Source organism: Bufo gargarizans, chromosome 4 (genome assembly GCF_014858855.1).
Source record: "Bufo gargarizans isolate SCDJY-AF-19 chromosome 4, ASM1485885v1, whole genome shotgun sequence".
Lineage (NCBI taxonomy): Eukaryota > Metazoa > Chordata > Amphibia > Anura > Bufonidae > Bufo > Bufo gargarizans.
This window is the reverse complement of record NC_058083.1, coordinates 190,669,678-190,697,580: the sequence shown is the minus strand read 5'-3', so window position 1 is coordinate 190,697,580 and position 27,903 is coordinate 190,669,678. Positions and strand designations below refer to the sequence as shown.

The window sequence follows — 27,903 nt, the reverse complement described above, 5'->3', positions numbered from 1 at the left end:
GTGAATAGTTTCTTTAACACTATAAAGACAACATTGTGGTCTCATTTGAACTTTTACTTTTCTTTGCTGCAGCTTCTTCTGTATTGCAGAAGAAGAAGGTGCTGCACAGCCAGGCTGCAACCTATGTGGTATGTGCTGTGGAGATTGCCTACTGTACCCTACATAGTGGTAAGGTCGTGCTTTCTCCCTCCAGCTACATACCATGCTGAGGGCAGAGTGAGGCACTGGGATATGAAGGGACTGGTAATGTTGTGTGGGAGACATGCAGTGAAAGCCTGAAGCCCTCCTCACTTTGCAAACATAAAATGATAAATTTCTCATTCAAAGGGCTGTGCAGTGTCCTGTTCAACTAAATGTAACATGAAGCTCTGTAATTACCCTGCACTCTGCTCCCGCGTGATCTATGGGAACACTCAGGGAGATTTTAATGTCTTCACTTTGCAGGCGGCGTCTTACCCAGTCCCTGACACAGCAGGGTAAAACCACTTTAGCCTCCCTCAGGTTAAAAGACAGCTCCACCTCCACATTACCTTGCCCTGCTGCTTCGTGCTGCTCAGTCCTCCTCTCCTCTTCCGGTCAGAAAAAGGAGGAGCTGCAGCAGTAGCGCAGAAATATGTGGAGGCGGCGCCGCACACTGAACGTATTGCTGAAGAAGTCATCATCATGATGACTGCAGGTGCCGCTGAGCGGACATTATAAAGTGGTGAGCGGGGGCACAATAATTGATGCGCGGCCGCGCACCCGCGCACCTTAGAGGGAACACTGGTCACTAGCCCTCGTGTCCGTACTGCTTCTCTCTTCTACAGCTTATAGGATATATTCTCCCCTGTGCAGACTTGCGCTGATGCTGTGCAATGTGTGTGATCACTCCCCCTCCCCCCACAGAGTCCTATATAAGTTCTGTACACTCGTGCAGCCTGAGTGTGAGATCACTTCTTGAGTGGGTTCTCTCCTCTCTCTACAAAGCCATGTGATATCTACCACCTCCCTTCTGATATCTCTTATCACTGAGAAAATGGACGGGAGATCAGAAAGGAGTGGTTTGAGTGTAAAGAGAGCACCGATGATGCCAAACTCCTAATCTGCGTATTAGTAGAAAAAATATCATAAGGCCTCTTTCACACTTGCGTTGTCCGGATCCGGCGTGTACTCCACTTGCCGGAATTACACGCCGGATCCAGAAAAACGCAAGTGTACTAAAAGTATTTGAAGACGGATCCGTCTTCAAAATGCGTTCAGTGTTACTATGGCAGCCAGGACGCTTTTAAAGTCCTGGTTGCCATAGTAGGAGCGGGGGAGCGGTATACTTACAGTCCGCGTGGCTCCGGGGGCGCTCCAGAGTGACGTCAGAGCGCCCCATGCGCATGGATGACGTGCCATGCGATCACGTGATCCATGCGCTTGGGGCGCCCTGACGTCACTCTGGAGCGCCCCGGGAGCCGCACGGACGGTAAGTATGCTGCTCCCCCGCTCCCCGCTACACTTTACCATGGCTGCCAGGACTTTAGCGTCCCGGCAGCCATGGTAACCATTCAGAAAAAGCTAAACGTCGGATCCGGCAATGCGCCGAAACGACGTTTAGCTTAAGGCCGGATCCGGATCAATGCCTTTCTTCAGGATTTTTGGCCGGAGCAAAAAGCGCAGCATGCTGCGGTATTTTCTCCGGCCAAAAAACGTTCCGTTCTGGAACTGAAGACATCCTGATGCATCCTGAACGGATTTCACTCCATTCAGAATGCATTAGGATAAAACTGATCAGGATTCTTCCGGCATAGAGCCCCGACGACGGAACTCTATGCCGGAAGAAAAGAACGCAGGTGTGAAAGAGCACTGACTCTGAAAAAGAGCTTCAGATCAACAAAAGAAAAACATCACCTTAATCAGGTGAACTACAGCTTTATGTCTATGGAAACAGTTGGAAAAGGAGGTCATCGGTGACAGGGTGTGTCCAGTACAAGCTGGCTTGCACTCCACTGTTTCTATAATTCCCATTGTAATGAATGACACCTATGCATACAGCGCTGGGAGTTACAGTAGCAGCTATTTGCATAGCTCCCTTTAGCTAGACTGGGAGCTACAGAAACAGCAGAGTAATGCTCGAATGTTTTCATGAGCCCAGCCGTCTGGGGCCAGCACTTATTCCCATCTTGCACGTCTCCACGATAAGATGGGACAACCCCTTTAAGGCTCATTCACACTGTTCTTATGGGGTCCAAAGGAGCATCACACAAAGAGAAAACTTCTGTTAACCTCAGTACAGCAGAGGGCTCCTGCACCACTATGGAAATCCTATTACGGCCATGTGCATTATCCTCTAAATAAAATTCTTATTAAATGTGAAAACGCAATTTCTTAATAAATATCTCATGAATGCCTCTGTTATCTTTTTTCACACTTCTCTTAGATTTCTGCAGAAATCTTCTTCTGTTGTGACCTCTGCTTCAAACCGTGCCTATGCAACTGAGCCTGAAGGGGTACGTATTCCAAGTACATTGAAATAAAGGCACTCCTCTCTGTAGCATTTGATTTTGGATCTCCCAGAAATGTAAGAAGTTTTACATTCCGTATATTCTTTAGGGCTCACGCGCGGAACCATTGGCTGTTTTGCGGTCTGTGTGCATTCTGCATTTTGCGTAACGCAACAGCTGGCCCCTAATAGAACAGTCCAATCCTTGTTCATGATGCGGACAAGAATAGGACATGTTGTATAATTTTTCATATGGCACGGAACGGATGTGTGCGGATGCGGACAGCACATGGAGCATAGTTTGCGACCCCGTTGGGTCCGCATCCCCCCCCCCCCCACATGAGCCCTTAATGCATTTTAGATTTATAAATTAAATTTGCCTTGATGCTGAAATTATTATACTTCTATATGTACAGTGGTTAGTACATATGCTCAGCACTGATGTAATTTCTCCTGATGTGCAAATATCCCATATACTCTAGAAAACAATCTGATTTGATAATATCCAGGCTTGGTCTCTGTACATACAGATGTTTGCTTCATCTTTGCAGGGTAATAAGGCAGTGCTTGTCACAGGATGTGATTCAGGTTTTGGATTTTCATTGGCAAAGCATCTCCACGACAAAGGATTCACTGTGTTTGCAGGATGCTTGTTGAAGGTATGTCACCATAAGGGTACACTCATGGGTGGCAGATGTGGTGCAGAAACGTCTGTGCCCATTACATATCAACTGATTAACCATTGAGTCAGACCAGAATAAGGAATTATACCTCTTTCGGCTCACTATCAATTTAAAGTGATTGTTGGCTGAATCCTTAAGGTTTACACTGACTGTTGGGCAGATTATCGGGGACAAACGGTCCTACAAACACTCATTCCCCATAGTCGTCCTGTCTAAAGGTGCTGCAGATCATCGTTTGTGCAGACACCTAAATGATCGTTTCTGGGCCGCAGATCATGCTGTGTAAAACAGGGATCTGCTACCCAGAAACAATGCAGCTGTATGAGGAAGAGCGATCGTACTAGACATGGCTCATCTTCATACTGTGGAGGAGATCACAACATGTAAATGCAGCTCTTCACCTCCACTAATGAGCCGATGACTGTCGAGAAAGAACACTTTCTTCCTGACAATTGTGTTCTGGTTCGGTGCATGTAAATGCAACATTAGACTGTTCCGATTCAGATATTACTGATTCAGCTAGAAGATCTGCAGGGAGAGTCCGTTCCCTCAGAGAGGCAATATGTCAATCAGAATACCTCCATGTACTGTTTAAGAGCAAGGACCCCTGTCCCTGGTCTGGTTGATGACCTGAGTTGTAATTCAAGGCTCTTTAAAGGCGCTTTTATACGTAGTGGAAAAAAAATCAGTTACAGCTTTCACTGCTAAACAGTACAGTATATGTGGATTTTGTTCACCATGGATTTCACCCCACTACATTAAAAGGGGTGACACATCCAACAGTAAAACGTTGACGCACAGCAAATTAAAATCCACTTTGCAGATTAATTTCAAAATGTGTGGATGAAATTTGGTAAAATCTCATCCACTTCGCTGCAAATGTCTTTCATTGAAGGTTTTACCCTGGAAGATATGGACTCTAGGTAGCGCTAGAGAGACAGTGTTTTTTTTTTTTTTCCTGGAGAGTAGCCATTTTAGGGTACATCTACACTCCCCATACAAAAAAAGCAACGAAAACCACATCCATTACATGTGGATTTTGCAACAGGAAAGGGGGAAGTAAATTGACATGCTGCGCGTTTTCAATTTACACTGCAGTTTTTGTACACAGCGTGTGGTTGAGATTTCTTAAAATTACATCCACTTTGCTGGTACTGTTACAATGATGCAGATTTACTGACGGAAATCTGCAAGGGCAAATCTGCTGCTCTTCAGTCGCATGTGAACTCAGCCTTTAGACAAGTTGTCCTTTGCCAAGTCTGACTTTTCTGGACCTCTGTACTAAACTAATTTTGCAGAAAGTACAGCTCTTTTCAAGGTGTATATGTCGCAGGGAAATGATGAAAATGGAGATTTGGATGTACCTAAGGTAGATAGAGGCCCATTAGATAGAAATAACATTGTGGGGATCGTATTAGATATAAAAAATAATTTATACCAAATTGGTACCTCAGTTGGAATTTTCATCATTTCCCTGCGACATATACACCGGGATACACAAAGAAAAAACCCACTAGTTTTGAAGTAATGCCAGGGAGCCGTTTATAGGAAATAAAACAACAGCAAATCGTCAAGTAGCTGCAGTGGCTGACTGTGTTGTAGGTTGTACCAGAGATTGACAGCTGTGCTGTGACATGTCTGTGTAGATTCGTACTCGTATATTGTCAGTATCACTACAACACGTACTTATGTGGCTTCTGCCAATGGTTCGTTTGTGACATGATCACATCTACAACATAGCAACACTTGCTAAATAATAAAGTAATTGTGTGAAATATCAATAGCAATATTACAGAACAGGGAAATAACACAAGATCAACAGATCTGATGAGTCTTATACTCTGCACAAGATAATTGATGTAACACTTGGAGGCAGACAACCTTGTGATTTTGTGTGCAGTAATTTTTCTCTGTATTTTAATAACTTATTGGTATTCTTTCTTCGCTGCAGTTTATTGCTGGTAAGATATGTCCTTTTTTTTTGGATGGGGTGACTTTCATGGCAGATTTACTAAGCCTGGTGTTTCATATGCCAGTCTTAAAAAGATGTGCCAAACTTATTAAAGAGGCCTCGCTGAAAACTAGGCTTCTCTGTTTTTGAGGCAGAAACTGAAATGTGGAGCTTTCAGCTCTAATTTACACTAGTTTCTGGTGTAAATGATAGCAAATCTGTTGGGCACCATTTTTGTAAAATATAAGTGTTGCAAGGTGCAGATACAGTATGCACATGAATTTCCAGCTTTTTTTTTTAAATAGCAATGGCATAAAACTATTAGGCCCCTTTCACACGGGCTAGTTTTTTGTGCGGGCGCAATACGTGAGGTGAACGCATTGCACCCGCACTGAATCTAAACCAATTCACTTCAGTTGGGCTGTGCAGATGAGCAGTGATTTTTCACGCATCACTTGTGCGTTACATGAAAATCACAGCATGTTCTATATTCAGCGTTTTTCACACAACACAGGCCCCATAGAAATGAATGGGTCTGCGTGAAAATCGCAATTAAGTGCGGATGGGGTGCGATTTTCACTCATGGTTGCTAGGAGATGATAGGGTTGAAATCAACCCCGGGCCCCATTAAAGTCTATTCCCTGGTTATAACGAAAAATAATAGCATTCTTAATACAGAATGCTTACTAAAATGTGGATTAAGGGGTTAAAAAAATAAAATAAATTAACTTGCCTCATCCCATTGATCGCACAGCCGGCATCGTCTTCTTGCCTCTTCTTTCAGGACCTGCAGAAGGACCTTTGATGACGTCACGTGGTGAGCGCGGTGACGTCAGCGCAGGTCCTGCTGAATGAAGATAGAAGATAGTCATCATAGGTTCTTTTGCAGGTCCTGAAAGAAGAAGAAAGATGATTATGCCAGCTGCGCGAACAACAGGATGGGGCGAGTTAATTTTTTTTATTTTTTAACCCCTCAATCCATATTTTAGTAAGCATTCTGTATTAAGAATGCTAATATTTTCCCTTTATAAGCATGTTATAAGGTAAAATTAATAGAACACCTAACCCAAACCCGAACTTCAGTGAAGAGGTTCGGGTCTGGGTACCACATTCAGGTTTTTTTTCTCGTGGAAAAAAACTGAACATCGGAACGCAATCGCAGTCAAAACTGACTGCAATTGCGTGCCTACTCGCACGGTTTTCCTGCAATGCACACACAACGCATCTGGAGCAAATCTGGAACACGTGTGTGTGAAAGAGGCCTGGTAACATGGGACTAAGCATCCTTTTCCAGAGGCCACTCTTACGGAAACAATCGAGCAGGCCAGGGCTCTGCTGTTTCCATAATTTAAATTGTAGTGAATAGGGTCTATGCCAGCAGAGCAAGCTACACTGTTTCTGTAACTCGCTTCTGACAACCCCTTTAAAGCAGTAGGAGTTTATGGGAATGTCTAATACAAGAAACAGAAATTAATAGTTAGGAGACAATGTGGTTGTCCAGTAAATCACATTGGATTTCAGTCTTAATCGTTTTAGCCCAAAATAAGTGTAAGCACTGGCCTGGTAGACTGCCATGGACAACACCTGCAAATGTTCTGTGCTGTAAGGGTACTGCCACGCTTAGTGGGTCCACTCGAGATTTTACAGATTGAAAACCCGCATCACAAGTCAGTTTATGGTGCGGATTTTCTCCTCAGTGTGTGGATGAGATTTCTAAAATCTCATTAATTTGGCATGTACTGCAGATGCTGCAAATTTTCCACTTGAAATTCTTCTGTGGAAACGCCACACCGTATACACCATGTGTGGCCGTACCCTTATGGTCGTTCATAGCTCCAGAGTACCCAGTTGTAACTGCAGCTTATAATATTGCAACCATAGGACAAAGGAGATACTGGTGTGAAGGAGCTGGACAGCATGAATAGTGATAGGATGAAGACCATACAGTTGAATGTTGTGAAGGATGAAGAAGTGAACAGAGCGGTGGAGATTATAAAAGAAAACTTGAAAGACTCGCAAAAGGGTGAGTGCATGATCATATACTGCATGCCTATACTAAATGTTGTATGAACATTGCAGTCCAAATGAAACTCGGAATTGAAATGTTTTGGTGCTCAATGAAGTGATACAATGGTTATTGGCCTGCAGCTATCTTATGTGTATAGATGGTCTTATGCCATATAAAGATGATCTATCAGACACTTTTGTCTACTTTTACAAGCCTTATCGATTGTCGTACCTTAAAGGGTTATTCACATCTCAGTCATTGGGGGTATATCATTAGGATATGCCCCCATTGTCTGATAAGTGCGGGTCCCTATGCTTAGAACAGAGCTTGTCAAGTCCCAGAGGGGCAATCCTATAGGAGCGCCAAAAATAGTCAGCCCCATAGAAGTAAATGGAGCGGTGGCCGCTCTTGCGTGGTGTGCCTCCCATTCGTTTCAATGGGACTTCCAAAAGGAATAGGAATTAATGGAGAGAGGCCGTGCATTCACTATGCCCCCGAGATGGGAATAATCCTTTAACTCAAACCCCTTTCCCACTAACACATATAATTTTTTTATTTTTTTGCGCAAATTAATCCAGAGTTGTGACGCCTTCAGTTTGGTAACTCACGGCCAATGTCTTCTGATCCCAAAAGGCTAAACATATTCCACTATTGTTCTATATCTTAGTTGAACTTTCCTTGTTAATAATGCTTTGCATACAGTAAGCACATTCATTAATGAAATAAGAAATGAATCCCAGCACACCGGGTCTGTAGGTGTTGGCTGTAGGTTCCCTCCCCAGTCATCTCTGCTGGGATACTTCTGAATTAAGAAGTGTGCATGCTTTTTGATTGATTTTACCACCTAGTTCTTCTTAGATCATATTCCCAGAGCATGTTTTATGATTGATAAATTTACTTGGGCACATCAAATATCTTGCTTTTGTCCAGGACTATGGGGCCTAGTAAACAATGCTGGAATATCTACATTTGGAGAAGTGGAGTTCACCAGTATGGAGACTTACAAAGAAGTTGCTGAAGTGAATTTGTGGGGCACTGTCCGAACTACCAAAGCCTGTCTCCCTCTGATTCGAAGAGCTAAAGGTAACAAGGTCTTGTGTGGCTATGTGCAGGGCTGCCACTGCTGTATAGAGCCCAGAGCTTCATTGTGTATACTGGGGAATCTGGGCATATCCTGCAACAGCATGGCTCATTTTCACTTCCTTCCGGCCCTGCTAGTGCTGCTGGTGGAGGAAACTGGAGAGGAGAAACCCCTGCGGTAATCCATGCAGGGAAAGACTCTAACTTTTCATATGTTGTAGTGAAGCACATGTAGTGTCTCTGCCTACTCAGACACTCAGGCTGGTGAGTAGGGCTTATTTCTGTGTGTGTGAGTGGCTGGTTGGAGTAGGCAGTCCTCCTCCTGGCAGGTTCTGGGTTCTGGATGCAACCTTCTCCCTACTTATACTTCTTCCTTAGTACTGTCCCGTGTTTATAAAAATCTGTGTACACAAGTCAGGAGGTTTAACCCTTTCACTGACTGTCTGCAGCTGAACAAATGATGGGTTTAGAGAGGCAGTGAAATGGTTACATTTCCTGACTTGAATAAATATTTTTTATACACCTAGGACAATGTCTGGAGGAGTCAGCACAGCATTGATGTTTCCTCTGCCTATCCTTTGGTGCTGTCTTACACCCATCCCTGCTAGTACCTGTAAAAATCCACCCCAAAGCATACCACAGCAGAAGAGAGGGATCAGGCCAGTTACTCTGGAGTAGAATTACGTTTTGTAGGCGAGCTGTTATATTACATGTTTTTTTTATTTTTATTTTTTTAACATAGTGAGGGACATTTATCAAGTCTGATGTTCCCATTCACCATCTTGATACCCTTTGCGCCGAACTAAGATGTACTTAATTTATTAATGCATCTCAGGCAGTCTGTTCTCCAGAAACTGAAGTCTACGTCAGCCAGAGGCTAGCGTGTACTACAGCTTCTGGTGTAAGTTATAGTAACTCTGGCTAAACAAATTTTCTCGCCCCTTTTTCATTGGGGGACACAGAGACCTTGGGTATAGCTATGTCCTCTAGGAGGCGTTGACACTAGTAAAAGCTGTTGGCTCCTCCCCTGGCAGCTATACCCCCTCCAGCCTGGAGAGAGAGCTTCAGTTTTTTTCTAGTGTCAATAGGAGGCAAGACCTCCCTGCTCTGCAGGGATCTCCTGAAGATTTTATTTTTTTCCTTCCTTTTCAGATGGGACAACAGTGGTCGCCTCGCCTCCCTGTTCTCCCGGGGTCGAGTTGCGCCAGTGCCGATTCCGCACTGCTGCCTCCCCCACAGAAGACAAAGTGGAACAGGGCAGCCTCGCTCCCCTGCATCCCGCCAGCCAAGGGGTCACCTAGGTCCGCCAAAGAGAAGACCCTCCCGCCATACCAGACGCCTGCCACTCCGGTGCCAGCTGCTGAGGAGGTGACCCTGCTGGAGAAGGTGACCTTGAGGGTCCACTTAGGGAGGGTGAAGAGAAGAGGATGAGAGAGGTGAGTACATGGGACTAGGTGAGTATGAAGCCCTCTTCCCCCTCCCTCCATCTTTGAAAGTCTGGGTCGCCCTATGGTTAACGGCCAGGGGGCTTTATTCAACTATGACAAGACCCCTAAAGAGAGAAGGGGTTAATCCGGCGGGCGCCATGCGACACGCGGTCCCCCTCTCACTTGCCCTCTAGGCCGACTGCTTCCGGCTCATAGAGGGTTAATGTATCTTCTCCCCGGGCACCTCCGGCGAAAGACTGGAGCGCAGTCCGTCTCCATATTTCTGGCGGCAGTATCCTTCATTTTATTCTTTCGGGAGCAGGCGTCAAGCACGCAGCTCCGAAAGGGTTAATGCCCCTGGCCGATCGCAGGACATCTGACCCCTTGCGGTAGTCTCGCGCCGCGGGGCACTTAACATGGACCTCCGGCTGTCACGATTCCGGCCGCGGGGTGAACATCCCGGTCCTCCGGGCGCCGCTGAAAATTTAGGCCCCGGCTTCTCTTGGGGCCTATAGGCTTCCTTCCCCTGTTGTCATCCCGGCCGCGGTGCGGCTTCTCAGGCGGGATGTGTGTCGCGCTCCGCTCCGGGTTCCTCCACCCTCCGGCTGACTTACAGTACAGAGGGGGAGGGTCCGGGGTGGCTGAGCATCGGAACTTTAGGCCCTGGTTTCGCGACCTGCTAGGCCGCGACCCAGAGGGGGAGGGTGGCGGGCTGGCGCGAATTCTTCCCGCCTAGCTGCCGCTGCCCCGCCCCCATCAGCACCGCCCCTGGACTTAAAGTCGTTTTGGTTAACCCTTCCCGGCCAGCCACTTCTGTTGGGCCAGCTCCGGATTATCAGGGGTTAGATGGCCTGGAAAAATTGCTTATTGCACTGTTAACCCCTTCCTGCCTCTTATCCACTTGAGGCTAGGCAGACCAGTTTAAAAAAAAAAAAAAAAAAAAAAATGAAGCTGGAAATAAATGTCTACCTCCATTCAGGCCCTACTCCCCTCAGTCATGTCCACTCTGACTGTGCGGCACAAAAATGGGCCCGTGTCCTGCCCCGGACATGTGACGACCTCTCTTACCGTAGTTTCCCACTCCGCCCTCTGGGCCGTTTGGTTGATAATCCTCCACCTGCGTAGACCAGTGGAGGACCTCTGACAGTTCCCAACCCACCCTCAGGGGGAGCTTGGTTGATTCTTTTCCACCGGTGCAATACAGTTGAGGACCGCTGCAATTACCAATCCACCCTCCGGGGTCGTTGGTTCATAATTCTCCACCTGTTCAATACAGCGGAGAGCCTCTGGAACTCCCATTCCACCCTCCGGGGTCGTTTGGTTGATAATTCTCCACCTGTTCAATACAGTGGAGAGCCTCCGCAATTCCCAAGTCACCCTCCGGGGTCGTTTGGTTGATAATTCTCCACCGGCTCAATACAGCGGAGAACCTCTGGAATTCCCATTCCACCCTCCGGGGTCGTTTGGTTGATAGTTCTCCACCTGTTCAATACAGCGGAGAGCCTCCGCAATTCCCAATCCACCCTCCGGGGTTGTTTGGTTGATAATTCTCCGCCTGCTCAATACAGCGGAGAACCTCTGGAATTCCCATTCCACCCTCTGGGGTCGTTTGGTTGATAACTCTCCACCTTCTCAACTCACAGGAGGACAGCTGAAGTATTCCCGTAATTCTCCACCTGCGCAATTCAGTTAAGGATCTCTGCGGGATCCCAATCCGTCCTCCGGTGCCGTTTGGTCGATATTCTCTACCTGAGCCATACTGTGGAGAACCTCTGGAATTCCCAATCCACCCCATGGGGTCGTTTGGTTGATAATTCCCCACCTGCGCGATTCCAGTGGGGGAAAACTGGAAATTCCCAATCCACCCTCTAGGGTTGTTGGGTTGATAATTCTCCGCAGGTTCCTTTTGTATTCAGGACCTCTGTTCCCAATCCACCCCCAGGTAGTTTGGTTGATAAGCCCCCAACTGCGCAGTCCATGACTGCTAGGGGCGATTTTCTAATGCGTATACCTGCGCGCAAGCGGACCACAGCAGGTCGTCTTCTCCTCGATATCTCCACACCCCCTCCCTTCCTCCCAGGGTCACGCTCAGGTGCACCCTCTCTCACGGGAGTGGGTCCGCCCAAGGGAGGGGGGGGTGAGGAGAATCACTGATTCGGGCCTTGACGTGAATCCGAATCAATCTCCTTAGGTTGCGTCTACGGTGGCCAGTAGCACTCGTCGTGGGCATTACCCCCTTCCTTAGGCGGTATAATTGCACTACTACGATACGGTTTTCACCTTTATACTTTGTCCCCTGCCATAGGTGGACTAGGTACAATAACACTATTTTCAGTGCATTCCCCCTTCTGTAGGTGGCGGAATTGTACCTCCACTGGGTTCAGTACCTGCCGTATTCATTAGCTCCTTCCATTGGTGGAGTGATTCCATTCTCACTGGTTACAAGGGGTACTGTATACATTACCTCCTTTCTCGGGTGCTAATTGCTCTCCCACAGGGTACAGGATTGCCATATGCACTAGTTCTCACCGTGGGTATTAACCCCCCTTCTTGGTGGGGTGTCTGCCTGTGGCACCAGTTTGGATACGGTCCGACTGTCGCACTATCCTTCCTTAGGCGGAGTGTTGCGCGTCACTGTTCTTACTACTTGCCTTAGCCTCTTTCGCTAGTGATCACTAGCGGGGGAGTATCTGTACATCTTCAGATTCTGCAATTCAACTGCGCCACGGCTCTAGGTGCCTGCGCTTATTTCATTAGGGGGCGTGGCAACAGTCGGTACTTGACGGTGCTCGGTACGCTTACTCTAGTACTATATGAGTCCCGCCAGTGCATACGGTGGCTATTCCTCATTGTGTTCCTTTGGAGCTGGTTTTGGGCAGGATTATAACTCCTGCCCAAAACCACTTGTGTCCTAGAGACTCCCATCTCTATGGGTTTCCATTGTCCCAGTCGGTAACGGTATTGTTCGCATCAGTAGTGGTGCGTACACCATTGCACATATATGGTGATTACGTGCCAACGGGCCAAGTGTTACACTGACTCCTTACTCTCTTCCACCATTCCTGATGTGGGAAGTGTTTGGGTTGGCACTCTGGTTTAGCTTTGCAGCCTGTTCAGCCTGTGCGGGTACTAGCGTTCGCAGTCGCTACAGTGGGGCATTCTATCAGGTAGGGGTTCTACCCTGACGCTTGCTGGGCAGTTGTTCCTGTTCAGCGCCCTTCCCGGGTGGAGCGTTTAAAGTTAGCTCTCCTTCCCTGGGGCGGTATGGTACCGTGGCTTCTACCGGATTCCTCTACGGTATGGGGGTCCTGTAGTAGCCGTTGCGTAATCTGGCTCCTCCTGTACGGCTCCTTCGTCAGTTGACGGATTCTTCTGTCTCCGTATTCGGTGGCGTACGCTGCATAGGCTCCTCCTTTGGCGGAGTATGGCATCACTGCTATCATCCGGTGGCTACTTCTGTGTACTGCTGGTCTCGGATGGGGAACGGGCTTCGTCCTTCCCCCTTTCTCTTTCCGTTCTTCCTTCCCTGGCTCGGGGTTCACGGCCATTCCGCAAACCTTGGTGGTTCCTCTGTTGCTACTCCCCCTCATCTATGTGATGCAGGGTTTTTGGTTCTGTGGTTTTTTCTTTTTCTTTCGGTCTCGTTCCGGACCGACTGTTGGCCTGTGACGTTTCCTATATTCCTCCTTCTACAGGTGACTCCTACCGTTGGTCCTGGGCGCGCTACCAGTGTGTACCACTACCTCTCTTGATACTTGACTGGTGTCGGCATGTCTGTCCGATGTAGTCATACCTTTTCACTGCGCATTCCGTGGCTAGACTAATGAGACTCCCCACGCCAGGATGTGCGGGGGTGCTGTCGCGTCTGTTGATGGAGTTTTGTTCCTGGAACGGGACACCCCTTCTATTCTTCCTCCTTGAGGCAGAAGTTTTTCTCTCTAATCTTGGTTTGGTTGTTTGCTTCCGTCAAGCGGTTTTGCTACACCGTCGATACACGGTCGCTAACGGAATTCTTCCGTCACTGATTCTCATATCGTCACTACTTTTGGCTATCCAATGTGTTGATTCCTGGCTTGCGGTTGGACATGCCTCATTCAGGCAGCTTCTCAGTCTCCCGTCAAACCTGGTCGGCTCGGGGGGACATTGGTGGACCACTTCCGTTTCCGTGGAGCGCTTCCCCTTAGCAGGGGTGGATCCGGGGTTTTTTGCTTGGGCTTTAGTTCTTGGCTGGGTAGGTTCGGCACTGTGTGGCCTTCCAGCGTCCTCTGACCCACCCGGGGTCCACAATTCCTTCCTACAGGGAATGGCCATACGGTTCCTCCATGCCGTCCTCCTTTTACCGCCTTGGGATCAGACCTTGGTCTTTTTAGCACTCCGGAATTCTCCCCTTGAACCTGTCCTGGTTCTGCCAGGGGTAGGAGCTTCCCTGGGGCCGTTCTTCCTTTCTCCCGACGGTGGTCTCTGATTTTCATCTCAATGAAGAATCTGGCCTTCCATCACTGCGTCCCTCCCCTTCACACCCTAGGGAAAGGGAGTTGGGTCATTTGGCCGTTGTCAGGGCTCTGACTGTTTATTTGCCAGCCTCCAGTTCCTTCCGGCGTCCGTGCTCGCCTTTGTTTTTGTCTTTCCGGAGGGTCCTCGCATAACATTGGCGGCCTCCAGGGTGTCAATTGCACGTCTGCATTTGTTTGAACTTTCTGTCCCCGGGGCAGGGTTCCACCCTTCAGTGTTGCGGCTCCTTTCACCAGAGGGGTTAGCGCTCTTGGGCTCGGATGGTTCAAGGTTCAGCCGTGCAGTTGTGCGGGGCGGCTACTGCCCTCCTTCCGCTCATTCACAAAAATTTGCCAGGTGCATACTTATGCATCAGCGGGCACCGCCTCTGGAAGCTTGGTCTTGCAGGCAGCAGTTCTCAGTTGCCTGCAGGGGCGCTGGTTCCATGGGTCTGTCTTTCTTTCCCCCCCCTTGTGGACTGCTCTTGGACGTCCCAAGGTCTCTGTGTCCCCCAATGAATATGGGCGAGAAAAGGAGATTTTTGTATAACTTACCAGTAAAATCTCTTTCTCGCTCTTCATTGGGGGACACAGCACCCACCCAGTATTGTTGTTTGGTCACAGTCGTGGCAGTTGATGGTTTGAGCCCGTTGGGTCCTTTGCCATGGTTGGTGTTCCGTGTTTTTTCTTAGCTTGCTTCTCCTACTGCTTCTCACAAATTGAAGCTCTCTCTCCAGGCTGGAGGGGGTATAGCTGCCAGGGGAGGAGCCAACAGCTTTTACTAGTGTCAACGCCTCCTAGAGGACATAGCTATACCCAAGGTCTCTGTGTCCCCCAATGAAGAGCGAGAAAGAGATTTTACTGGTAAGTTATACAAAAATCTCCTTATTGCGCAGATATGGCACAAGCCATAATTTTCGACTTTTTACAGCACTGTTGTGGCGTACAGTCATTAGTAAATACCCCTTAGTATTTTTATTTTTTTTAACTTTGGAGTATGAAGCTCTGTGAATACATTTAGATGATCAGTATTAGTTTAAACATCTCATCATGTAAATATTCACCTTTGTCAAATCACAAGTCCACAGAGATAAGTGAGAAGACAACGTCAGTAGAGGTCCCGCCAATCGCTAGAACAAAGCGACTGTAGTGATCCTCCAGTGAGTGTTGCCTTTTGGTGCCTAACTGCTTTCTGAGGCTAGGTGTACAAGTTGAGGTCACTGTGCAGTTTTCCGCAGTTTCCTCTGCTTGGAACTCCTGATAAAGAGACAGAATAAAGTCAACGACTGTTCACACTGTTCTGGTGGACTGAAGCTGTCCTTGTATTATATGATGACCTTTCATTTGAATGTACCGTAATCTATAGCGTGCAGATGGAGAGATAATTGGTATGCGAGAGGGGCCCTAACAGTTTAAAATTATCGGGCCCTGGAATTACTGATGGTGACCCTGGCTATGTGTAGTGAGAAATAAGTAACATGTTTGCCTTTTTAAAATGGTCAATAAAGTCCCTAACTGGAGATATTACATATAGCAGCCTGGAATATTCGTGGCAGCCTAAAGCCAGCCTACATTTTTGATAGTAGTCTGTCCCCCAACAGAGTTGGGAGGCCCCCATACCCATTAGATGGTCATCTGGTTAGGGCCACAGTAAACTATTATTTTAGTAATCTAGTATTCTACCGATTAATTTTTATGATTAATCGAGTACTCTAATAAGAAAAAATGAATTAATAGACTGTTTTCCTTTTATATAAAACTCATCAGACCCCAACACCGTTCGTTCCTCCCTATGTGATCAGCCCAAGTGGATCAGTTCCCACCAGTGCCATCAGCTCCACTCTCCCCCAGTGCCATCAGCTTGCCCCCCTAAGTGCCAGTCCGAGTGATGAACCAGACGGCAGTGGTCCAGAGTGCCCCGGACAGCAGGAGGTAAGTTATCCAACCATAGAGCATGACTCAGTGACCTATATTACAGAGAAGAAGCGGTGACCCCCCCCCCCCCCCCCCCCCGACATGTGTCAGTCTTTACTGTAGTTCTGGCATTCTGTTCATGTGTTCATGAAGGCACTCTCTCTCAGGTTCAGTCACAATCAGCCTGTGATGAGGACTTCACCCCTGAGCACTGATTTATGGGGGGCTCCCTATAGTAGTTTCCATTCCTATTATTGCTGAGCCTGCAGATCACACCCCAGTGTTTATTACATACCCCCCCCCCCCCCCCCTCCATGCTGATTGCCCTTCTCCAGACTCTTCAGCCTTTTGCTAATCGTCCCATTGACTGCGGAGTGCTAGTGCCGCTTGCTCGCAATCCCGCCTGAGCTCAGCAGTAATGAAGCTCGCAAGTGCGCATCGCCTGCAGTCCCCACCCACCCGGATCCTCCTTGTCCGCACCATGTCACCCCAGATCTCTGCAGTGTGCTCATGGCAGCGTCCTCACTCCTACTTTGCTGTTTCTTGCCGTGAGGTTGTGGACATGGAGTGGCCAGTACTTACCTTTCCTGAGGGGGTGCCACTCCACAGCTCCTCCGTCGTCTTCTATGTCCCGCTGCACTGCCTTGCTGAAGTCGCACAGCGTTGGGTTATAGTGCACGTATGCACGCACTATGTCCTGACGATGTTTCAGAATAAAGTGCAGCACATGGGCCGGTGGGTGACCACGGAACAGTAAGAAATGGCAAGAGCTTCACTCCCGCTCTGTGGTGACATGACACAAACGAATCCTCTATGCCAAAAATTTGCATCAAGGAATTTTTGTGTAGAATTACTCGATTCAATTGAGTAACAGTTTCAGCCCTACATCTGGTCCTGTCGAATGTGTACACAGACAGCATTAAAAATGCTTGAAACGCATGTCTTTTTTTTTATTTTTTTTAAATCAAGCGTTGAAAAAATGTGTGTGTGAAGCAGTCAGTGGCATGCTAACCATGGAGAAAGGCCACATGACTGCTATGGGGCACAGGTGGGAGGCACAGTGCTGAACTTCATCTTTTCCCAACATAAATCTATTGTATTTTCCCACATCCACCACTAGGGAGAGCTCAGTGCAAAGATTTTTACAGCTTCCATTTAACTGGTATAAATTCCTATGCACTGAGCTCCCTTTAGTGGTGGCTGCAGACAGACAATTTTTTTTATGATCTAAAGTGGAGATTTATTATTTGTATTTATGTCAATTGTCTAGAGTAAACACATTGAGAAATATGGGGGAAGATTTTTGAAAACTGGTGTAAATGAAATCTGGCCATGGCAATGAGTCAAATTCCACCTTTCGTGTTTCAGAGTTCTTTTGGAAAATAAAAGGTGGAATCTGATTGGTTGATATGGGCAACTAGGACAGTCATTTACACTAGTTTTGATAAATCATCAGGCAGAACACAACTTTTTTTTTTTCTCTGCTTAATCTGTGTTCAGTCCCAGAAGTTGCCCTTAAGACAGGTTACAAAGTCACAAACAGGAATAAGCGCTATTAGCACCATATTGCTTTATGTCCAGACATCTGTGCCTATTACTTTACAAAAATGGAACTTCAGCCTGTGTAATCTAAAGATGCCACTACAGTCAAAAAAGTGTAGAGTTCAAATCGGCTGGTTAAAGGGTTTTTTCTAGGGCCAACATATTGATAGCCTGTCCGTAAGATTGAACATCAGTATGGGATCAGTGTGGGTTTGACATCCAGCACCGCCACCCATCAGCTGTTTGTGGCAGCCGCAGGTTCCAGAAAAAAACTCTGTACAGAGCCATTACACCACAGCTCCATACACTGCTCTGTGCAGTGGCTGTTCTTGGGTACTGAAATGAATGCTCCTATTTAAAGTGAATGGGGGGCCGAGCTGCAGTACCCAAGAATGTTCACTACACTGTGCAGAGCTGTGATGTTCCAGGTCCATACTCTGTTTACTTCCAGAACCTGGGGGTGCCAGAGGTCAGAACCCTACCAATCTCATATTGATTACATATCTTACTGGAAGGTCATCAATATGTTACAAAGACAAAAAGTCATAGAGTACAACACTTCCTTCCTTTTATAAGTAGTCTTTTATTCAGTAAACACAATAACACATACTAGCAATGTTTCGGCCTGTAAGTGAACGGGTGATCCTCTGTCTCCCGATCACAACCGTGTAAGGCTAATCAAGTTACATTGTATTTGATGGATTTACAGGTGAAACTAAAAAAAAATAGAATATCGTGTAAAAGTACATTTATTTTAGTAATGCAAATTATGTTTCAATGGGGAATTTATTGATGAAAACATAAAAAATATTGAGTCAGTACAGAATAATTCAAGTATTAAACATAAATATACTTCTTAAGGAATAACAATACATGTTGACATTCCTATTGCAACATATAATTTAGCGTAATTAGTGCAATATCTGCATCTTATAGAGCTAAGACAGAGTACAATCTCAGAAGGTGGATCTAGTGGTAAACATTTCATCATGCCACTACCAATCATGGAGTAATGCAGTAACGTAAGTCTGAGGAGGGAGAGGAAGATAGCCAAGGTTCCCAGAATTTTTCAAGGTGGAGAAAGTATCCATCCGGATGGCCGACAATCTTTTATATAATAAGATTCTGTTGATCCTGTCCAATACCGCTTGATAGCTAAGTGTAGGCGATCTCCATTTATGAGCAATATGTATTCTAGCCGCTAGTAGTATAAACTGTGATAGCTTAAATTTGGGGTATCGAAGCCATGTTGGCTTATCACCTAGTAGGCATAGCTGGGGAGATGTCGGATAGGTACAACCTAGAGTGGAAGATAAAAGGCTGCTAATCTGGTTCCAAAATCTCCTAACTACTGGACAAGTCCACCAAATGTGGAGCATTGTACCAATATCTTCACATCCCCTAAAGCATCTAGGAGAAACTTCGGGGTAGATATGATGTAGTCTGGATGGGACTAGATAGGTTCTGTGCCAAATTTTTATGGAAGTTGTAGTTTGCCATGATCCTTTAGTGAGTGTCTGTGAACGTTGGTGCCATCTGGATGAAGAATAGCTCTCGTGCAGATCCTCCTCCCAAGCCCTCATGTAAGGAAGCTTAGCTCCCTCCTGGGGTGCTTTAAGTATTCCATAAATCTGAGACAGTAGGCCCTGCTTGCATATTGAGTAGGTGAAAAACCGTTCAAACTGAGTGAAATCAACAGACTGATTATCAGTAGAAAGTGAGTGTAGGAAGGAGAAAATCTGCCTGGCTAAAAACAGTTCCCGAACAGGGGGAGAGTATTTGTCTACAAATTCTGACAGAGAAAGCAATTTACCCCTAGCTAGGAACCTGTAGAGGGTGCACAGCTTGTTAGAGGCCCACCAATCCATGGAGGGTATTTGGGTGCCTGGGAGGAAAGCAGGATTACCCACTAGATATGTTAGCGGTGAGATTTTGGACTGCAATGAGAACTTAAATCTAACTGACCTCCATAAAAAAAGGGAAAAATGTGTTAGTATGGCATTAGTGCGAATGACATCTGGGAGTGGAAGGTTAGACCAAGTCAGGGCTCTCCAGGTGAATGGGGCTATCAAAGACTGTTCTAATGGAATCCAAAGTGGAAGTGTTTTTGGGTCTAAGTGAGTTAAGAACAGTTGAGCCAATCTGGCTGCCTTGTAATATTTTATAAGATCTGGGACTGATAGACCTCCATGGGATTTGTGGCGGCACATCGTTGCCCTAGCAATTCGGGAACACTTGTTAGCCCAAATGAATTTCATAATGACAGCCTGGAGAGCTCTTAGGTCCCTGCTAACAACTGGAACAGGCAATGACCGAAATAGATAGGAGTCTAGGAAGGACTACCATTCGTATGATATTGATCCTACCAGGATACAGGTAATGTATTCCAAGCCATAAGATTTTAATCTTGCGGTACAGTGGGACAAAGTTGGTTTTATAGACCGAATCAATTGAGGTGGACAGTGGTATCCCTAGGTATGGGATATGATGAGGTCTGTGTTGAAACGGGAAGTTTTGTAGACTAAGGGGTTTTGTGTGGGGTTTAACATTACATAATAGGAGTTCCGATTTAGTATGGTTCATTTTGAGTCCAGAGACTAATGAGTCCAGTACCTTCATTAGTGAGGGAAAGGATATGACCGGGTTGGTAATGGACAACAAAATATAATCTGCAAAAAGGCTCAACTTATACTCTTTCCCTCCAACCAAGATGCCAGTAATATCTTTACTCTCTTTCAGAAGGTAAAGTAAGGGAGTTTGCTGATGACCAACCTCGTCAATTTAGCCTCTAAAGCAAGTAATGTTGAGTTCCTTTCCTTTTTCAACCTAGATGCTAACTTATTAGTCTCCCTCTCATGTAGGCCTTGTGTGTTAGCCATAGCATCATGGGGTCGATATCGGGCGTGGTATTTTCGGTAAAGAAGTGTCTCAAATCGTCTTGAAGCTGATCCCATATGGCCGGTCGTGTTAGCAAGGATTCGTTCAGTCTCCAGGAATATGGAATGCTGAATTTGTTTGAGGATATAATCTCCGCCAAGACCATGTCATGATCAGACCAAGATGAGACAATGTTCCTGGAGTAGGAAATATGTGGAATGCATTTAGTAGACACCAGTATCATGTCAATGCGGATATACACTCTGAGCCGGTGAGTAGTAAGTGTAACCTCTCTGCGAGCCATTGTGCTCTCTCCAAGAATCAGCCACTGATAAAGATTCCAGGACCCTACGTATCTTGGTTGAGTTGGCGCATGAGCGGGGCTGGCCCGGAGGGGAGGAGCGGTCCAGTGTAGGGTTAATAACAAAATTGAAGTCTCCGCACCATAGAAGTTTATGATAGGAGAGAAATTCAATAATATGTCCCACATCCTGAAAGAAGACAGTAGGGTCTGTTGTTGGAGCATATACATTGACAATGCATAAGGTTTCTTCCTTGTATGTGCCCACTATTATTACATATCTCCCATTGGAGTCAACTATGGTTCTGGGTCGGCACAAATGGGAAGGAGTTTTTAAGCAAGGTAATCACCCCCCTGCTTTTGGTATGGTACGTGGAGGAAAAATATCTAGTGTAGTGTTGGTGGAAATATTTTCGATGTGATGACGGGGTAAAATGTGATTCCTGTAGGCATATAACAGCTGGTAGGTGTTTTAGGTATGTGGCGAAGGCTGTCTTGCGTTTTCTGGGGGAATTAAATCCCCATACATTATGGGTTAGTAACTTACACATAAAATAATCATATGCAGTCGATTACAATTGCACTGACAATGCATAAGACTATAAAAGCAATAGCGAATGTCCCCATGAATAACCATTGGTTCAAGAAACCTTAATAAAGCGCTTACGAGCACTACAAAACAAACAGTATGGCTGAGCCTAACGTGGTCAGCGAATAGAAGCAGGTTAGTGGAAGCAAGACGGTGCCCAATAGGGGCAGACGGCTCCATTCCAATCAACCCAAAATGAGTGGGCCACATGAAAATCCGTTACGCCGAATCCCTGTAGTGAAATATAGAACAACTGCACAAAAACTGGGACCAAAGGACCTCCAAGTAGCTAACAAAAGAGAGGTGGTACTTGCGTCCGGAACAGTAGTTTAGTTCCAAGTAAAGGAGGAGTCAGTCACCAACCCCTTGATCTCAGATGACCGCCGACCTGGTCGCACGGGGTGAAGAGGATGGCACCTTGGTCCAGACTCTGGCCGGCCTTTTGTGGTCTCGTTGGGGCGGCTGTGACCTCAGAGCGTTCAATTGGGATTCCCGCCCGTTGCAGAACATCCATTCCTTCCTCTGGAGTATGAACCGTATGCGAACGGGAGTTTAGCTGGAAGGTCAGGTTAAAAGGAAAACCCCATCTATAGCGAATCTGCGCATTTTTCAGGGCATACGTTACTGGTCGCATTTCTCTGCGCTTGCGGAGTGTGGATGGTGTTAAGTCCGCGTATAAGTGGACTGATGAGGGTAGTCCCGGCAATTCAGGTCGGTTGCATGCAGCTGCCAACACCTGATCTCTCACCTCAGGATAGTGAAATTTGAGAACAATGTCCCGTGGAAGGTCCGCTGATCTGGGTTTACCCAGGGCCCTATGAACTCTGTCCATCCGCAGCTGTGATGGTTCAGCCTGGGGTAAGAGCCCCAAATAGCGTGGTCATGGTGGCCTGTAGATCCTGGAACGATTCAGGGAGGCCTCTGACCCTCAGATTCCCTCTTCTGGATCTGTTCTCCAGGTCTTCTATTTTAAGTTCCAGGGCTGCCAATTGAGCTGCGTGCGAGTTGATCTCCTCCCGGTCAGCGCTAATGGTGTCTGATATGTCGTCAGTCCGGGACTCTAACTCAGAGACCCGGTTCCCAAAGTCCTGTATTTGGCGGGAAAACTCTTTCACCGCCTGTGAGAGCTCCGCTTTAAACAGGGAGGCTATGTTTTTATATAGAGTAGCCTGACCTGGATCTGTGAGGTTTGCGCTCGATGGCTGTCCTCCCTCTGAGGACGAAGCAGGACTAGCCGGAGGTGAGAAGGGGTTTTTGTTCCTCCCTTTGTTGCGGGTCATCTTCAGTGTCCCCTGCATTCGATTTTATGGGCTGATGGAGCCGTGAGGACGGCGCTAATGTGGGATTTCTTCGGCGAGAGGAGCGGAGCTTACCAAGACATGTCTTCCCGGCAAGCCGCGCGCATGCGCCTCCCTAGTAATGCAAATTAAAAGGAATTGCATTAATGCAGCTTAAAGTTAGAATTTTGTGAAAAGGTTCAATATTCTAGGCTCAAAGTGTCACACTCTAGTCAGCTAATTAATCCATACCCCCTGAGCAAAGGGTACCTCAAAAGTGTCTTTGGGGTTTCATAAGCTGTAAGACATAATCATCCAAATTATAACAAATAAAGGCTTGAAATATCTCGCTTTGCATGTAATGAGTCTATCTCATATATTAGTTTCACATTTTAAGTTGCATTACTGAAATAAATGAACTTTGCACGATATTATAATTTTTCACCTGTACTATAATAGTGTTCATTTTTTTTAACCCCTTCCCAACTAGCACTGTACATGTACAGTGCTGTGGGAATTTAGTTTCCGACCAGCACCGTAATAGTACGGCGAGCTGATAAGACGTGGACAGAGAACCGGTCCCCTGTGGTATCCGCCGGCTTCCCGCAATTCGATTGCAGGGTGACGATAACTGCTTAGGCAGTCAAAGACCTTACAAAGGTCTGGGTGCCTGCACGCTACACAGGCCTATGAGGCACAGCCACAAGGCTGGGTCTCAAAGACAACTGTCAGTGTAATACTGACAGTCACAACACAATGCATTACAATCCACTGTGTATTGTAAAAGGGATCAAACGTTCAAAAGTTGAAGTGCCCTAGACATGTTAAGTTTTGCCAAGTCCATTATGACCTACTGTATAATATGACATGATCAACCAATCGGGTGAATGCCATAGAAAAAAATAACTGCAATTTTTTTTGGTCAACTTGCTTCACAAAATGCGTAATATTGAGCGATCAAAACATATGTACCCCAAAATAGTACTAACACTGTTACCTCAACCCGCAAATAAACGAGCCCCCATACAAGGCTATCTCCTAAAAAATAAAGTCTCTCAGGAAATGGTGATGAAAATTTAATTAAATTTTTTTATTTAAAAAAAAGTGGCAAAACACAATAAAACTATATAAAATTGGTATCTCTGTAATCATACTGAACAGCGGAATAAACGTAACATGTCATTTTTCATGTATGCCGCCACAAATTCAAAAAAGCAATGGCATAATTGCTGCCTTTTCTTTATTTTGCTTCCTAAAAAGTGATCAATCTAATATATAAAGCTGAGTGTGTGTGTGTGTGTGTGTGTGTCTGTCCTCTAAAGGAATCCGTACCATTGCATTTACAATCACGAATGTTGGCACACAGGTACATCAGGTGTCTGGGAAGGTTTTAGACCAGGTCTCAGCTCTCTAGGACATAACGTTCCTGAGATGTTCCCAAAAAATGCATTAGCCAATAGAAGCTTGGTCACATTACCCTTGTCAGCCAATAGAAGCTCGCTGGCCGTTAGCCTCCACATACAGTTTTACTCCAGGTTTCCATAACAACCCAGCTGTTTTTCGTCACTGCTGTAGGTGAGCTTTAAAGGAAAACTGTCACCAGGATAATCGCCATTGAAGTGACGCCATGGCCTAATAGCACTTAGTACCTTTATTTCCAGATGTGCCTTTGTTCCAGCAATAGATGTTTTTATCTTCTGAAAATCCAGTTTATTTGGTATGCAAATGAGCCAGTATGGTGCCCAGAGGGGCGTCACTCTTGTAGGAAGGAGCCCAGACACGCTCCCTGCCACAATGTGTCAACCCTCAAATGACTAACTTAAAACCCCGCCCCTAGGTCCTGCTAAGCCACGTCTCTGATCTGGTTAGGCCATGCTAACTCCAACTCCTTAGCCGACAGGGATTGAAAAAATGAAGTGAAAAATCAACTTCTGTCCGCTGCAGGGGTGGGAGGGAGGGTGACTTTCTCCCTGCAGCTCACATTTAGACAGCACAGTGCTGCTGTCCAAGAATGAGCTGTTCAAAAGGACATCCTTGTGTCCGTCCAGGCCCTGCGCCAGACGGAGGACAGGGAGTCTGAAAGCTGGACTGTCCCGCCTAAAACTGGACCTCTGGCCACCCTAGGGGCAGGCTGCTGGGAAGGTCACAGTTAAGGGGATGGTCCGCTATGGAGGTCAGTGTTAAGGGGCAGATTGCTTTAAAGGCCACTGTTAAGGGCGCGGGCCCCTGTGGAGGTCACTGTCAAGGGGGTGGTATGCTATGAAACTCCCTGTTAAAGGGGAAGGTTGCTGTGGAGGCTCAATTTTAAGGGATGGGGCACTGTGGGAGGGGGGATCAGTGTTAAGGGGCGGGGTGCTATAGATGTCACTGTTATAGTGGATAGTGTTGATATCTTTTAACGACACACACAAACATTAAATGAAATAGATTAAATATACCCAAACAATGCCGGGTCCTTCAGTTAGTGTCGTATATACCCCAATCCATCAGAATCTGCCCTGCAAAAGCCAAAAAGTGGTCTTTCCCTTGTTAACCCTGCAGTGTGCGCAAACAGCAGTTTGTCTACATTTATGGCATTTTAGTACCTAGTAAAACCCGCCTATCATTGCAAGTAGTGTAGTGTATGTCTCAGATGGCACTGAAATGCTATGCACATTATCTATCTGCTGCACATTAATTTCTTCTAAATACCTGTGGCATCAAAATGTTCACTCCACCCTTTAATACCTTGATGGGCGGAGTTTACAAAACTGGGTCACTTTTCAGGGGTTCCATTTATTATTTCACTCCAAATCCTTTACAGTATTAGGCTACTTTCACACTTGCGTTCGGGGCTCAGCTTGTGAGTTCCATTTGAAGGCTCTCACAAGCGGCCCCGAACAAATCCGTCCAGCCCCAATGCATTCTGAGTGGATGCGGATCCGCTCAGAATGCCTCAGTCTGGCACCGTTTGACCTCCGTTCCACTCAGCAGGCGGACACCCGAACACAGCTTGCAGCGTTCGGGTGTCCGCCTGGCCGTGCGGAGCCAAACGGATCCGTCCAGACTTACAATGTAAGTCAATGGGGACGGATCCGTTTGACGTTGGCACAATATTGTGCAATTTCAAACTGATCCGTCCCCCATTGACTTTCAATGCAAAGTATGGACGGATCCGTCTGACTAACTTTCAGACTTAGAATTTTTTCTGAAAGATAATGCAGACTGATCCGTTCTGAACGGATCCCATTGTTTGCATTATAGGAGCGGATCCGTCTGTGCAGACACCAGACGGATCCGCTCCGAACGCAAGTGTGAAAGTAGCCTAAGCAATGTAACTCATCACATTTAGCCTCAAAATCACATGGTGCTCCTATACTCTTGAGCAAATGTCTAGGAAAAATTGGGGCCAAATGTTTTTAACAGCAGTGAACACAGCATATTAATAAGAGTGCTTCGTTTTCATACTGGCACATGATAGGCACAACATATTGGGCAATGAAATGCCATATCTGTGGAAAAATTGCAATTTTCACTTTGCATCATCTGCTTTGCATTAGTTTTTGCAAAACACCTATGGGGTCAAAATGCTCGCTAAATACCTGGTAGGGTGTAGTTTCCGAAATTATTAGGGCTGCATGTAGGGTGTTGGAGAGTTTTCTAGACATGTTCTGTGTGTGACCTGTGCAAAGGTCATTGTACAAAGAAAGAATAGATAAGTTACAACAATCAAATATTGTGAATGGTGGATCCTGTCTCATCTATACACAGAGGTGATATCATTACATGCAGGATTAGAATGACAGATAAGCAGGTAACTGCAGTAATGTGATCTGTGCAGACCAAGAAGTGGCGCCTTTTATTTTGTGGCCAGTACAAAAACGGCATGACTTTATGTTTTTTGTCTAAATATAGATATTGACATGGAAAAATAAAAAATAACTTCATCAAAAATGATTAAATATTAAAAATATGTTAAAGTGATTTTACGAGACTACTTAAAGGGATTGTCCGCTTTTTACTATTGATCACCTATCCTGGGGATAGGTCATCAATATCACATTGGTGGGGTCCTTCACCTGGCATCCATGCTGATCAGCTGTTTTTAGAAAAAGCAGCACTTGTACCAGCACTGTGTTCTCTTCTCTGTTTATCTGCTCTGTCCTGTTCACTTGAACAGATGGGCGCTGTCCCATAGAAGTTAATGGAGACGCCATAGTTGTAATTACACCTGCTCACCGTATCCTGAGGGCAGGTCATCAGTTGTAAAAATCTGACAACCCCTTTAAATACTGATGACCTATCCTCTGGATAGGTCATTAGTATGTGATCGTTGGGGGTCTGACACCTGTGACCCTCTACCCCCCTTCAGCGGTTCGAGAAGGCAGCAGGGCTTGCATGTAAATTATATATATATATATATATATATATATATATATATATATATATATATATATATATATATATATATATATAATTTTTTATATAACATTATTTTTTTTCAATAAATAAATGTAATACACATCGATCCAAATTTATCACCAACCTAAGGAATAATTGTCACAAGTAAACAATGTCAGAATGGCTTGGATAAGTAAGTATTCCAAAGTTATTTGCACAAAGTGACACATAATAGGCTGTCAGGCAGGTAAAAGGTGGAAAGCATATAGCATGTGAGATATCTGTACATCATTGCTTCACAAAGGCCCTATCTGTATATTGGGGCAGAAACGTTGCCAATAGACTACAATAAAAGGAAATGCTCTCCCTTTTAGGCTTGTACTGTTACTTTTAAATAATGACACATTTTAAAATGTTCTCTAATGTGATTTGTTATCTGTGTTACAGGCCGTGTAGTAAATATAAGCAGTATGATGGGTCGCATGGCAAACACTGCGCGTTCTCCTTACTGTATCACCAAATTTGGGGTAGAGGCCTTTTCAGATTGCTTACGGTATGAGATGCATCCCCTTGGAGTGCAGGTGAGTGTGATTGAACCAGGGAACTTCATCGCAGCCACCAGCTTATACAGCCAAGGAAAAATAAAAGAAATTGCTGAAAAGATGTGGAAAGACTTACCAGAAACCGTGAAGAACGATTATGGAAGAAAGTACTTTGACGATAAAATTGCCAAGATGCACACATATTGTAATAGTGGTTCAACAGACACCTCTTCTGTCATTAATGCAATTACCCATGCTCTCACCTCTCCAACTCCCTATACACGCTACCATCCCATGGACTACTACTGGTGGATCAGGATGCAGATCATGACACACCTACCGGGGGCCATATCTGATAGGATTTACATCTTTTAG

At 45.9% G+C, this 27,903-nt stretch overlaps 1 protein-coding gene across 1 annotated transcript; it reads left to right on the top strand.

Annotated features, from left to right (window-relative positions):
* Positions 1 to 360: 360 nt before the first annotated feature.
* BDH1 (3-hydroxybutyrate dehydrogenase 1) lies at positions 361 to 27,903 on the top strand. The gene is made up of 6 exons (XM_044291072.1): positions 361 to 476; positions 2,405 to 2,474; positions 3,019 to 3,126; positions 6,983 to 7,124; positions 8,040 to 8,192; positions 27,434 to 27,903. The coding sequence occupies exons 1-6, from the start codon at positions 361 to 363 to the stop codon at positions 27,901 to 27,903; spliced, it is 1,059 nt and encodes a 352-aa protein (XP_044147007.1).